The following is a 14,241-nucleotide window of genomic DNA, read 5'->3' as shown; positions in this document are numbered from 1 at the left end:
TGTCTAAGGATCCATGGGAACCTTGTTTTAAAAAGAAGCTGAGTCATGGAACAAATGGGCAAAACATGACATCAATGGTAACAGTGTTAGAATGATGGCTACTGCTGCGCTGTCTCTGAATATAAAACTGCTAATTTGCACATCGTGAGGCCATAAAGAGCTGCTTACTTACTGAATCATCAAATCCTTTCAGTTATATATACACAGGACTGAACAGATTCATTGTGTCAAAGATTACAACATATACTTTTAATATACACAACTCAAACATTTAAATAGTAAAGATCAAAAGGCAACAAAAGGTTAGAACACATACAAAACAAAAAAAGTACTGACAACACACAGTAATATAAAAAGGTGAAAATGATTTAGAAGTTTTCAGACATCTTGGTGACAACTTGTTTCAGGTCCACTGTCTGCATCTCGATTCTACTGTGCAGCTCGTCCATCGAGGTTGAAAGAGTGTCATACAGAACCTGGACACAGTCAAGTAAACCATGTTAGTCTCAAACTATGAATGAAACAAATAGAGAGGAAAAAAAAAAAGACATGCTGGAGATCAGTTCTCTCTCTCGTGGTCGTACCTGAGCTTTCTCTGTCTCTCTGCTGCAGACGTCCTTCAGACTCTGGATCTTGGCTTTCAGCTGCTGCGTCTCCCCGGAGATCTGTTGGATTTTGTCGACCATCTCCTCACGCTTATGATGGATCTGGTTACACTGCCTGAAGGATAGTTATATATTTAACACAATGGGCCTCATAAGAACATTTTCCTATTCTTCTCCTGTGGGGTTTGCTCATACAAGTGTTCTGAGTCAGATTCAACAGACTCTCTTAACTACACAAGCTTGTTGTAAATCAGCCTGATGAATGAATATTTATGATATTTTATCATTAACACCCCTACAATTTCCATAAAGGCAAACTGTTCTGCTCAGTTTGTGGGCAAGTTTCATTCACAAACATGTTAAGAAGGCACCAGAGCTTCACTTCCTGCTGTCAAAACATAACAAGTTTATCCGTGTTGGTAGGCGTATTAGAGGACCCCAAAACAATTAGAAAATGTTCATACTAATTCCATGATGAGTGTGTGAGGTGAGGTGTTTAAATACCCCAACATGTCTTGAACGTGTTGCTCCTTCATCTCCCTCTTCTTCTGTCTGCGGAGTTTCTGTTTGGACTCTTTATCCTGCTTCATGCCCAGAACTCTCTTCAACTGGCCTTCCTCAAAGCACAGGTTCTTCAGCTCCTTCTGACTCTTCTCATACTGGGCTGTCAGTTCCTGGACCTACATGAAACACACACACACACATCAATACATACATGCTGTGTTTCTACTAAACAGATTTGGAGGAAGTTCATTTTAAGAGGGTAAACCCTACGCAGAACCGTCATGCCTTCTCTGACTGACATTCAATATAAACTACTAGAAATAAAACCACTCAATACGTTCAGCTCAGATCGACAGTCAGTCACAACTCACTGTTGAGTCTACGTGCTCCAACACTGTGTGTGTATTTAAATATAATAAAAATGCAGCTTTTTCTTTAAAGTAGTCATAATGAATCCTTTTTTTGGATCAAATCTGACAAAGACATTTTAATGAGACTTTATTGGAGGATCATAATGGGATGTTAAATTCAGTTTTGTTCGTCTTGTTCTCTTGATTGCTGATCTTTCTGTCGTACTAGTGCTCTAACTTGTTGTACACTTGCTCTCTTGATGAAAAGTCAGCTTCAACTTTTATTTTAATGTCAGTAAACATTAGAAATGTAGTCATCTTATTATTGACTAGTGAATGATGTTCAGCCCTGCATACTCTAATACTTCCTGGGTCATTGGAAAGTACTACTACTCTGGTGGAAACAAAGGTAAGATTTCTAGGACGGATGAAACGATTAGTGGATTTAACAGAAAGTCGGCTACTAGTTCCCTAATTCCAACCTCTCAATTGTTAGGAATAGCTGACAGTTGAGAGGCAATTTACAATACGATTGTAAATTGAATGTCTTCAGTTAGACAAAAGACATTTGAAGATGTAACCTTGGCCTCTGGGAAATTGTTATTGTACCATTTTTCACAATTTTCTGATATTTTGCAGTATAAAAAGTTAACCAATTCATTAATAAATAACTGGCAGATTAATCAATGGAAATAATTGTTAGTTGCTGTTCCTTGATGGTTCTTGGGCTCCTTGAAAAGTTCCAGCGATGGAAATGGGATATTTGTTGCTATGAGTTGTAAAAACTTACACAGTGATTGTGGATCTAGTTCACTTACTCTGTGCTTTATTTAAGTCTATGTTAAATAATGAGAGTCTGAGCAAACCTTTAGAAATATTTTTAAAAAAAAAGGAGACTTCATTGGTTATTTTGATGGTTAAAAAGGATTTACATTTGTTTTTACTGCTCAGCGGCACAAAACGCATCGGCTGAGGTTGATGGTTTTGTTTTGTTTTTTAAGAGATCCATACCTCCTCCTGTTGCTGCTTGGTGTTGATCATGCTGCTCTCCAGCTCCTGCAGCAGGGTGAACGTCTGCTGGATCTCCGCCTCAGTGTGGGTCACATTTTGCACCATGCTCTGCAGCTCCACCACTCGCTCATCTGTTTCTTCCTGAAATGAATCAAAAACGTATCACACATGTGAGGGGAAATAACTGGTCCCATACACCGCTCCGACTCAATCAGCGGACGGCAGCTTTGGAGCCGAAGGTCTCCCCCTTTTTTCTTTTCCTACTCACGATGGAGTTCTTGATGTTCTTGACGTTCTCCCTCATCTTCTCCATCTGGCTCTTCAGCTCTTCTGGAGACTCCACGATCTGAGACTTGAGTTTGGTGATGTCTTCTTTCAGGTTGCTGACGTCCACCTTCACCTGGGCCTGAAACACACAAACACGTTTTTAATTCATCCTTTTTTCAGCAGTTTAGGACGTCAGACCAAAGTACTGTATAATCATTTACAGACACGTACCAGTTTCTGAGTCTTCTCTGCGATTTTTGTTTTCAGCTCTGCGATGCTGTCGTTTTTTGCGTTCTGAAAGAAGATTAGGTTACTTTCAACTTGACTGAAAGCACACACACAAGAACAGGTTTTATTATTTGGACTGTATTTCATCACCGCCTACCACTTCCTGGTATTCATGCACGGTGGTGGCCTGCAGTTCAGAGAGAGCGGCTGCCAGCTCGTCAGACTCAGCCTGCTGCTCGGGTGGGATGGTCCTGAATAAGGACAAGAAAAACATGTGTACATCTGACTGTGCAAAGTCAAGTACCACTTTCATCTTTCTTTACAACATTTGTTATCCTACTAAGGATTATTTTCATTCTTGATTGATCTGACAATTTGTTTTGATTAATCAAGTAATTTTTTGGTCTATAAAAAGCTGGAAAACAATCAAAAATATCCACTGAAAGCTCCCAGAGTCTGTGATAGTGTCTTCAAATTTGCTTGTTTTGTCCAACAAGCCAAATCCCCAAAATATTCTGTTCAAAATGACACAAAATATCAAAAATGCAGCTAATCCTCACATCTGAAGTGTTGAAGGTTGCAATATGTGACAGTCAGCCCCACTAGATGTCGCACTAGCACCAGCATCTCAGACCAAAACAAATGTGCCCGTTGTTTACTTAATAAAGTTGGATAAAAAAAAATTTAAAAAAAGAGAAAGTGGTCTGTGAAGACAGCTCACCAAACTCCAATCACACTGTCAAACTGGTCAGTGCTGATCAAATATTGATCTAGATTCTCTTGCTGCGTTGCCTGTTTCTCACCTCAAAGCTGAAACATATTTTAGTGTATTGTTTAGCTGTAATGTGAGGAAGTTTGTGACGCAGCCACCATGTTGTAAACAGACACAGAGGGACTCACATGCACTAACATGCACGCTCACACACACACACAGGGAGTGTGACTTCATTGTCTTCCAGGTCTCCATCACTTCACTATATCCTGACGTAGCAAATAGTTGTTTGATGACATCGAGTGGGGCTGAATGTCATTTACTGAAACTTTAACAAACAACTTACATGATTAATCGATTATTGTGGATCAGCTGATCAATTAATCAACTAAATGTTTCAACACAACTGAAATTAGCTGACAAAATAATTATTCCTGTGAATAAAAACAAAACTGTTTCAACGCTTTATGTCCAGATGAAAAATATTAAAAAATAAAATAGAATTAAAAAATAAATAAATAAAATCACTTTACACATCCTCTCTATCCTCCTGTGACCATGAGACACTTTTTCAGATAGCTGATATAACCATAGAGCATTTTAAAGCTATTTACTAAACAAACAAATAAAAAATAATCACGTTTAATTCAAGACTTACGTCAGCATCTCAATCTTCTTTTCTGCCTCCAGGTTGCCTTTGGTGTAAGTCTGCAGCCTGTCCATGTCTGCCCTCTAACAACACAAAGAGTCACACTTACAACTTCTGCAACTCCAGAAAAAGTGGTTTCTACCTTGTCAGAAAAACAAGCGTGTGGTTATAAAAATCCTTATCAAGACAGAGGATGTCCAGCAGTGTCCGTTATACTTGGAGATATATGCACAATATTAGAGGATATTATTAAAAATCTATTTGCGCTGTCCTGTCCTGCAGTTCTTTGAAGCTATTTGATGTCATCTTGGATTTCTACAACTCATAATGATAATTTCATCAGTTAGTTAACATGGTTTAGGTGAAAAGTAATCAGTATATTCACACTACTAGACTTTGCTGAATCCTGCCGCATCCTGACATCATTCATTTCAGCAGCTGCTCCACAACTACATCTTACCCACTATACCCACATGTACAAACAGAACATACTAATTTAGCCTGTTTCTCTGAGATCACATCCATCCTCTGCTTCCTGAAGTGAAGAAAGTTCATGATGGCGCTTAGAACAGTCAGAGTTCTCTGTTTCTCTAAAAAGGAAGAGCAAGAGCATAATTACATTATTATCACTTGATTAGCCAGTGGAATATGTGGAGGTTTTATGACATATTTGGAAAGATTAAATTTCAAAACAAAACACTACTTACTTGGTGCCAGAAGGTCATTCAGTGAAAAGTCATACACCAAGCACATTGGCAGAAACTGCCGCCTAAGAAGATGATGCACAATATTGTTAAATAAATTAAAAATATATATCTTTCATAATATCCAAGAGAGACAGAATGAAAACCTACATGCGCACGTAGACGCTCATGATAGCAGCCGCCCCTTCATGATACTCTGGATACTGAATGTTCTCCAGAAGTGGAACCTGTTGGACGATGAAAATGACAATCAAGCCCTCAACTAAATGTAAAGACAACAAGTAGCTGTATGAGGTGATGATTAGTATTCTCGTTACATATTTCATCAAATGCAGTACTTACCATGGAGTGACACTCAGGTCTGAAGCGATACAGGAGATGCAACACTCTCATGTATAGCATCTGAACCGCCTCTGGCTGTAAGACAAGAATTGAGCGTTGTGTTAATGTTCTGTTAGTTTATCTGACCAGAGAGGACCGACGACCACCGTGTCCAGTACGTGTCGTCACCTCAGTCGCTCAGCAAGACGTCATCTACAGCTGTTTCCAACCCGATTCCCAGGGTGTAAAATTGGGAACTTTATTAAAAGGATTGGTTCAGATTTTTCCAAATCTATAATACATTACTCACATGTCTGCCCGTATGCGAATTTTATAAACAACGACATCAGCAAGAGACAAAGGCCTTAACGTTAACGAAAAATCCTTATCAAGACAGAGGATGTCCAGCAGTGTCCGTTATACAGTCATTGTTAACGTTAACGTTACAATGACTGTTCTCTCTTTTCTTTTTGTGAACGTACAAACAGTCAAAGAAAGACCAACAACGACATTAGCAAGAGACAAAGGCATTAACGTTAACGTTAACGTTACCTTGGGAACGGGAGTCAGGTCGCCCTTTGTGAAGTGTTTCGATTCTTGGCCGACGAGAACTTCTGTTCTGTAAAAGTTCGTTATCGCATCCGCAGTGTACACGGGGAATGTGTTTTCACCCATTGTCGCAACAAACTGAAAACAAACCAACTATTTCGACGGGACCATATATCCATGGACGGAGAAATTACAAAAATTGGCGCCTTCCTTGTCGATTTCTAGACAGAGCATCTGATTGGTCTTTTTGTTCTTCTTCTGTTGTGTATTAGATGATACATGACTCAGCAGCGCCCTCCACCTCACCAACTATATAGTCTATGTGTAAAACATTATTTCCCCTTCATGCTGCTTGGATAAATGTGTATGTTAGGCCGGTCTTTCACTAAACAAGGTTTATTCATGAATAGAGAACAAAAGAACAAAAGTGTTTAACAACATATAGCATTATGTTAAGAGCATAAAACAGCAGCTATTGTTACACCAACAAACAACTGAGATAAAATAGAGCCAGGGGAAAACTACACAAATATTGCCAAAAAAGACATTAATTAAACACCAAATGACAATTAGCGTTTTTGTTCACATTAAGCAACGAGAGAAATATAGGCCTAGTTTTAAATTTGTCCTGGCCAAAGTGAAATTTAAAACGAGACAAAATATGACAAAATTCATCAGGTAAAAGTAGTCCATAATGTTCTTGTCAAAAAGCTAAACACATTTTTCTTTTTTCCTTCTAACACTTGACAGTTCCACAATAATAAAGTGTCGGTCTTATTAGAGCCCTTAGAGTTAATTGAAAGTATTATTGTATCTTTCTAATGAAACGTGGTTATTCCAGGGTTGCCTTTTATCTCTTAAGTGTTTCACTCTACATGTTACGTTTAATGCCTGGAGTTGAGTCTCTGGGCTAAATCACGACATACGGTATATTGATCATATAGTCAAGCCATTCATATGGATAAATATGGATTTGTGTTCACACTCCGGAGCAGCAGAGGGCGACAATGAACCAACCCGAGCTTTTCATGTCATGTGACACAACACGGAACTCGCTGGTGTGCAGCTGGATGTTGGATGTCCGCGAGAAGAACATTAATTTTAAATTTAACGTTTACTGCGTGCAATGACTTTGGAAAGAGTTATTGAGTTTGATATTTGAGTGATAATGGCGGTGAGCTGGGCCGAGAGGACTTCTGCTTTCTCCCGCAGTCCGTCCCGCTTCCTCTCCGGGACTACAGCGGAGGCTTTCCTTGCCGAGCTGCTCCGTGAGCTCCGGGATGACAGAGCCAGCTACAGTGTCAAGGTAAACAACACAGATATATAACGTTAGTAAGTTAACACCCGGTCACCTCAGCTATGCTTCAGAAATCTGTTGCACTGCTTGTCGAAGAACAAACATTTTTCCGGTATGAGTTATCCAGAAACTAGTGTTTAAAATAGTGAACTGAAATGTAACGTTACTCTGGTCTAAACGTTTTACTTCATGGTGGTAGATATAACAAGTTTTAGTGTTGTTACATCAACTGTAAAATCTCGTCATAGCCGTAACACTAAATTGCCAAAATTTTAAACGGAGTTTGGCAAGTTGCACTCTGAACACAATCACGAACAATTTACTGGGTCGAAATGTGTCTAAAATCCAGGAAGATGTACTGATAAGAGCTGAAACAATTAGTTGATTCATCGATTAGTCAATAGAAGTAGCAGTTTTGATAAACAGAAGCATTTTTTACAGCAAAAATTCCCACTGAACCCAGCTCCTAAAAAAAACTCTTCTTTGTCTTTTGGACTGTTTGTTGCACAAAACATTTCATGCAATCTTAAGACGAGATCATGTTTCTAGTGTTGTGATCAGTGATGACTCCATATTTCATCCACCTCAGGTCCTCTTGCTGTCCCCGCTCTGCGAGCACCCGACCCTGCTGTGTCCCTCAGACTCTGTGGGAGAGGAGACGGCGCTGGAGCTCATGTCAGTGTTCACCCAGTGTCCCCAGTGTCCCAAATCCGTCCAGTTTCATTGTCACCTCCTCCTAGCTCTTACTTCTGTCCTCGTCTGCACTTCCTGTGTGAACGGCCGCTCCCGTGCGTCTCAAGACTTCCTGGACCTGCTCCTCCAGATAGCCCAGGACACCGGTGACCTCCACGGTGACGGGGCTCTGCGCTCTCTGCGAGCCACGGCGTGTGACTGCCTGCGGGAGCTGGAGGCCTGCTGCCCCGGCCTTCTCTCACAGCGCCTCGAGCTCTTGGGTGGACTTCGGCACAAAGAAACCTCCAAGCTCCACCAGGCCTATGCAGGACTTCACACTCTGGTGATAAGAAACGCTGTGTATCAGCTTGCCCAGGAAACAGGAGCAGGTGCTGATCATCTTAAAGCTCTTCTGGGAGGAAATACATCTGTTGCATGGGAAGCAGAGCAGGACTCAGACCTGATGAATAACAAGGACTCATCCATACTGTCTTCCCTCATCCTGGGCCCAATGAGTACAGCCCCCACTCTCCAGACTGGGCCTGACTGCAAGGAGTTACGCTCAGTCCTGTCCTCCCTCCTGGAGGAGTCCTACCTCCTCACTCCTCTATGTCAAGCTGCACTGCTACATAGATTGATAGAGGTGGTCGCCATGGTGCCTGGTGTCCCGCCTGCCATCTTCAGAGCTCAACTGCTGCGACTGCTGGGCACAAGCGAGGTTTGTTTCAAATGGAATGAAGTAGAAAGCAGTGCCCGGTTTATGTGTTAAATCTTTCAGTGTCCATGTTATTCTGGATAATCCACAGATCACACTATCAGCTGTTTTCATCGGGATTATTTCTTTGGTAGAAAGTAGTCCCTTTGAAAAACTATCCACAGAGAGGTTTGTGAATTATCCAGAGTAATCATAACTTTATCTCTTGAAAGACATGTTGTTCATGAATTTTTTAAATGTAACTTTTCTATGCTGTGAGCACCACATGTTTAATACCAGAGATATCCCTGAAACCTCAGCACATACAACTGAAAAATATCTGCATGTTTTCACCAGAAGTAAGACAGATTATTTTTTTTTGTAATAGGGTGAACCCTTTCACTTTCAGTTTGATTTCAATAGATAACGGCTGCTAAAAAAGTGTAGTTTTACATAAATAGAATATAGGTGGTCAGAGCTAGCTTTACTTTTAGCTCATCCTTCTTCTCATCAAAGTGTTTTTCAATGCGTTTAATGACAGTAGCTCTAGATGGCACAACATACTCGGGCTCGAGGTACAAATAGAAATAATATTACAAACATAAAGCGACCCTGATTATAAGACGATCCCCTCTTTTCCAACAGCTACTTTTGGAAAAATAACGTTACTTTTTGAATGTAACTTACATCATAGTATAGTTACATACTCACACACTCTCCTACCAGACTCTTGGAAGCAGTCAAAAATTATTTTCTCTAGCAGTTAGCATTTACATGACTACCTGTTTGTATTTTGGATCGATATTTGGCAGCTTGACATATTCTGTTTCTACAGTAGAGATGTCGGAAGACACTTTGGACTTGTTTTCACTCATCATGAATTCATTTCCTCCGTGGCAGAAAAACACATTACACAAGTCTTCAGAAACTCCTGCAGGTTAAACTGGACTAACCAAACACTTTTAGATCTTACATTGTGAACACGTAATTGTCTAGCCGTTAGCAGAGTGTGTGTATGAAAATTAGACTGATATGCATAACCAATCAAAACTATTCTTGGCGGTTAACCGATTAACAGTTAACCGTTGACATCCCTAGAAACAACTTATGGTGGAGGAAAGACTGCTGGCAAAACTGCTGGTGATCATGGCCAACACCTCCCACCCCCTCTATGACATGACAGCCAGGCTAAGAAGCAGCCTGAGTATCAGCAACAGGCTGACTCAACCCCCGTGCCCCAGGGAGCAGCACTGGGGATCATTCCTGCCAAGTGCTGTCAGACTGTACAATTCATCTGACTTTGCCTGGCCCACTGACATCACACTGTCTGTGGATTCACTTTAATCTGACTCCTAACTTGATGAATATTTATCTATTTATTCACTCAGTCACCTGCTTTTTTAATCCCCATAGCCTCTGTGTCTGTATCTGTTGTGGTTTTATTGTGTTTTCATGTCTTACTGGTGTTTTCATATATTTTTGTCATCTGTCATGGCTGCTATGACAATGTAATTTCCCTTCGGGGATTAATAAAGTTTTCTATCTATCTAGCTATCTAATGATATGAGATTGTGATCATATCACACAGCCCTGCTAAACATTAAGTTAACCACCACAGTCTTGACATAATGAAAGTTTATGACTTCAAAGTTGTTGTTTTTTTTAATCTCTTCTCAGGTTTGCCTCCTTCACAGCACTCTACTGATGAAGTGTGCGTTCACTGACAGCCTGTTTAGTGCAGAGGACGAAGCTTTCATCCTCAAACGGCTGGTCGTCCTCTCGCAGCACCCACTGCTGAGTACACCCGAGAAGCTTTTCTACATGGACTGCATCCTGCACTTTCCTGAGAACCGACCAATCAGCTGTGGCGATGGCGATGAGTCCCTCCCCGTGCTGCTGACTCCCCAACTATCCTCCGCTCTGCTGCCTACAGTGTTCAACGACAGCGCCACCATGCTGGCCCGCCTCAACCTGCTGTCTCTGGTCTACCTGGAGGAGGGGGAGGGGGAGGGGGATGGGGAGGAAGGCAAGGGGCTGGCCTACCTCTACGAACACCTCACCTCGCTGCTCCGCATCGTGGAGAACGGAGGCAGCAGAGAGATTGTCGTCACCTTCTTCAGAGCTGCCTTCCTCTTTCTCTACTACTTCTGCCATGTGGAGAGCTACTCCAAAGGCCTGACCGAGAAGCTGTGCGAGCTCTACCTCCGACACACCCACCTGGCCCCGCACCTCATCAACCTGGCCGACCAGACCCAGGACAGGCTCTCAGAGTCTAACTGGGCTGTCGGGCTCCTCCGGGCCCTGCAGGGGGTCATCACAGAGGCCCCGCTCGCCCAGCTTACCTTGCAAGACTTCAGCTGGCACCTCAAGATGCTGTCTCGAGTGGCAGAGGAAGGAGAAATCCCTCAGTGCAGCACCCTCAACTTCCTCTCCAGCATCATCACTCCTTCTTCCTCCTCGCTGTGCGTGAGCGGTGACTGGCGCCTGGGGAACAGTGTTCTGGGGGTTTGCCAGCGCCTGCTGGTACACCCCACCCTGGACTCGCTGCTCATACCTCTTGCCGACATCCTGCAGCATCTCGCCTGTCGCTACGGAGACACAGACATCCAGGACCACGCCCGCCTCTACTACACCCTTCTCACCACTCTGTCCAGGGAGAAGCTGGCCGGGGTGTTGGCGCAGGGAGCAAGCGAGGGAGGGCGGCAGGTCAAGAAGCGGTCTCTGTCCTGCATCATGGCTGAGAGCGAGGGGCTGACAGGCGTGCTAACCGTTCACCAGACGGAGAAACCGATATTCAGGCTGGTCGAGCTGGATGATTCTGAGCTACGAGAAGAAAAACAGACCGATCATGAAAGTGACTTGAACACGAATGAGACGCAGAAATGTCCAGGTGAGGCGAGCGCAGCAGTGGAAGCCTACAGAGCCCAGTTCCACCACCCTGGCTTCCCCTCAGAGATCACCTTACACTACCAGCTGACTCACACCGAAGCTCACGACTCTCGCTTCGATCAGCTCTTCAGCATCCGCCTGCACTTCACCCTCACAGACGACCACTATGAAGAACTCTGCGACATCAGTGTGCCCTGTCTGTTCAGAGAGAGGCCGTCACCCGTGGTGAAACTGAGACTGAAACCGAGGCGGCCTTACCCCACCACCCTCCACGCCAGCGCCATCTTCACCACCCAGGACGGGCTCTCCTGGCACACCCTCCTGCCAGACGTCCGCGTGTCTTTCCAGCAGGCCTTCATGCCTTTACCTGCTCCCACAACTTGGGGAACAGGCAGCAAATTAAACGTGTTCGAGGGACTGTGGGATGAAATCTGCTCAGAGAGCGGGGAGAAGGATCAGGCCGACTGCACTACCAGCCTGTTTTGTTGCCAGCTGGAGGAGGCAGCTCTTGGGGCCTTGTTGGAAAAACACTTCCTCCCCTACCTTATATCAGATCCGTCCCATGAAGAAGAATTCAAAGTGCTTTTCTTCCTCCCCCCGCGCTCTCATATGCTGCTGAAGATCAGGTCCAAGGAGGATGCTGTTCACTTCAGTATCGCCACAGATAACTGGCAGCTTCTGCCTCACACGAGCTCTTTTCTACTGACTGTTACATCCTCGCAGGAAGACAGATGACCATGATGCATCTTACCAGCTTGTTTTTAAAATTAAATAGCTGACTTTTACCAAAAATCAACCGTTGTTTGTCAGCGCTTTAATAATTCAAATGTACTTAAAATTATATTACTGAAGACAGTTGATTTAAAATAAAATGATTGCACTTTAATTTTCTTGACCTGAAGTTAAACAAGTGTGTAACATGAAATATTTTGTAATTTATTAACCAAATCCAGCCATTACTATTGACGTGACATCGGTTATTTTCTACAAATAGAATGCAACATAATTTATTTGATGAGTTGCACAAGATGTCACTGATAAATGGCTCAGAAGTTGTATTCTCCCAACATGAAAAAAAAAATAAAAAAGGTAAAAAAAAATCAAAGAACAAACTTGCATGTGGTCTGTAGGACACATTAAAGGTACACTGTGTAGTTTTTGACTACTAGTGGCTACTAGTGGTACTACAGAGCAATGTTTAAACAAGTGGTCCATGTTTTCTTGCATCAAACACACCGATTGGGCGATTAATTGAATTTTATTTTCAATTTCGATTTCAACGCTTCCAATGATTATGAAAACAAGATAAAATGATTATTGTGCCACATTCTATTTCGCAACGATGATCTTGTTTTATCTTGCGTTATAAATCCAGCGCACCCCTTTCGTTAAAGGCCCAAACTCACTGACCGGGAATCCACATAGTAAGTGAGACGTGAGCTGCGTGTAAGCTCGGTCTATCCGTTCAGCATCTCTGTCTACAGAAACAGCCGTCTGTTAGCAGCAGCTCCTGGAGAGCTGAGAGGACAACAGCCAGACAAACTGTCTTCACCAGGCTGACTCACAACAGAAATTTACTGAACCCAAATAGTTTTCATATCGACTCTGCGGAACAGTGTTTGTGTTTATTGATTCATTGATTTTAATTCCCCGCCCACTGTAGCGAGTGAGGGGAGTCTGCTTGTAGTGAAACAGGCAGCTCACAGACAGACTGGGAGCTTTGATCAATCAACATATACTGTTAATAGGTTCAAAACACATATACAGTGGGATATTTGTGTGATTTAAACAGTTGTCTGTGCAGAAATAGACTGGGAGCTTAAAAAGCATTGGGGGGGGGGGTCTCCATGTGTCTCAGAGTGTGTGGATTGATACATTTGATTAAATGGAAGCATTTCTCCTGAGACAATAATGTGTTAAATAATCGGAATCTCAATATTGACCAAAATAATTGTGATTATGATATTTGCCGGGATATTTTTCAAACTATTGCGGTTTGGGAATAATAGGCCTTCGGACTGATGGGCTGTCCCGATGAGGGAGTGCCACACGGCCAAGAGAGAGAAGGGAGAGGTCCAAGAAGAACCAAAAAACACCTCGTCAGACCACTGAGCAACCGGTCCAGACCACAAGGACCATATAGACCACTGGTTCATATTTATAAACAGTTAAATGAAATAGCTACTCACATGCTATGCATTAATATATATAGATAGTAATAAATTATCTATCTAGGTATAACCACACAAACTGCAATACACAACCCAACAATAAGAATATATTTAATAGACAAAGGATTATGATCTCTGACATTTATTCTGCTAACAGTGTTGCCAGAGAAGGTGGATTAGGACCAATCCACAGACCACTCACTACTATACTACTACAATACTCACATAGACTGTAGAAAATATCCAGACCACTGGCTTCAGCACCCCCAGTGGTATAAACCAGTGATTGGTGTTAGTGACATTGGTCAGTTTACAGACTGGACAGACCACTGAATTAACTACATCTGCCTTTCTATTAAAGCTTGGGTTCTGGGTGCCAGAACAGCTGATCAGAGTCAGATCAATCAACTCTGAGTATGTTCACTCTGACTAAAGCATGCATGGTGATTGAAAAAAGCCATCATCGATGGAGCACTGATACTACCACTCACCATGAGAACGGGTAAATAAAAGGCAGAGCCTCCATTTGAATCCAGTGGATGTAGAGATATTAATGCATGTGTATGTGGACGATGCACATTTATCTTTCAAAAAAAAAAAAAAGAGCCAGAATCAGAG

The 14,241-nt window shown here is 42.4% G+C and overlaps 2 protein-coding genes across 2 annotated transcripts; one reads left to right on the top strand and one right to left on the bottom strand.

Annotated features, from left to right (window-relative positions):
• Positions 1-193: 193 nt before the first annotated feature.
• nuf2 (UF2 component of NDC80 kinetochore complex) lies at positions 194-6,138 on the bottom strand. Its single transcript, XM_044349042.1, has 13 exons — positions 5,904-6,138; positions 5,373-5,447; positions 5,181-5,257; positions 5,034-5,095; positions 4,819-4,916; positions 4,336-4,409; positions 3,123-3,216; positions 2,969-3,031; positions 2,739-2,876; positions 2,471-2,611; positions 1,110-1,285; positions 585-720; positions 194-476 (listed from the first exon to the last, which is right to left on the bottom strand). Exons 1-13 carry the CDS (start codon positions 6,024-6,026, stop codon positions 369-371), a joined length of 1,365 nt encoding a protein of 454 aa, XP_044204977.1. The 5' UTR covers positions 6,027-6,138; the 3' UTR covers positions 194-368.
• A 602-nt stretch (positions 6,139-6,740) lies between these two features.
• ap5b1 (adaptor related protein complex 5 subunit beta 1) lies at positions 6,741-12,338 on the top strand. The gene is made up of 3 exons (XM_044349040.1): positions 6,741-7,206; positions 7,787-8,587; positions 10,241-12,338. The coding sequence occupies exons 1-3, from the start codon at positions 7,069-7,071 to the stop codon at positions 12,185-12,187; spliced, it is 2,886 nt and encodes a 961-aa protein (XP_044204975.1). The 5' UTR covers positions 6,741-7,068; the 3' UTR covers positions 12,188-12,338.
• Positions 12,339-14,241: the final 1,903 nt, after the last annotated feature.

Source organism: Thunnus albacares, chromosome 4 (genome assembly GCF_914725855.1).
Source record: "Thunnus albacares chromosome 4, fThuAlb1.1, whole genome shotgun sequence".
Lineage (NCBI taxonomy): Eukaryota > Metazoa > Chordata > Actinopteri > Scombriformes > Scombridae > Thunnus > Thunnus albacares.
This window is presented reverse-complemented; position numbering and strand designations above follow the sequence as displayed.

Excerpts from the sequence above, each read along its gene's own strand:
- ap5b1 (XM_044349040.1), top strand. The coding sequence starts at position 7,069 with ATGGCGGTGAGCTGGGCCGAGAGGACTTCTGCTTTCTCCCGCAGTCCG. Across the intron at positions 7,207-7,786 it reads GAGCCAGCTACAGTGTCAAG|GTCCTCTTGCTGTCCCCGCT; the intron begins GTAAACAACACA and ends CATCCACCTCAG. Across the intron at positions 8,588-10,240 it reads GACTGCTGGGCACAAGCGAG|GTTTGCCTCCTTCACAGCAC; the intron begins GTTTGTTTCAAA and ends ATCTCTTCTCAG.
- nuf2 (XM_044349042.1), bottom strand. The coding sequence starts at position 6,026 with ATGGGTGAAAACACATTCCCCGTGTACACTGCGGATGCGATAACGAAC. Across the intron at positions 4,917-5,033 it reads GAATGACCTTCTGGCACCAA|AGAAACAGAGAACTCTGACT; the intron begins GTAAGTAGTGTT and ends CTTCCTTTTTAG. Across the intron at positions 2,877-2,968 it reads CAGAGAAGACTCAGAAACTG|GCCCAGGTGAAGGTGGACGT; the intron begins GTACGTGTCTGT and ends TGTGTGTTTCAG.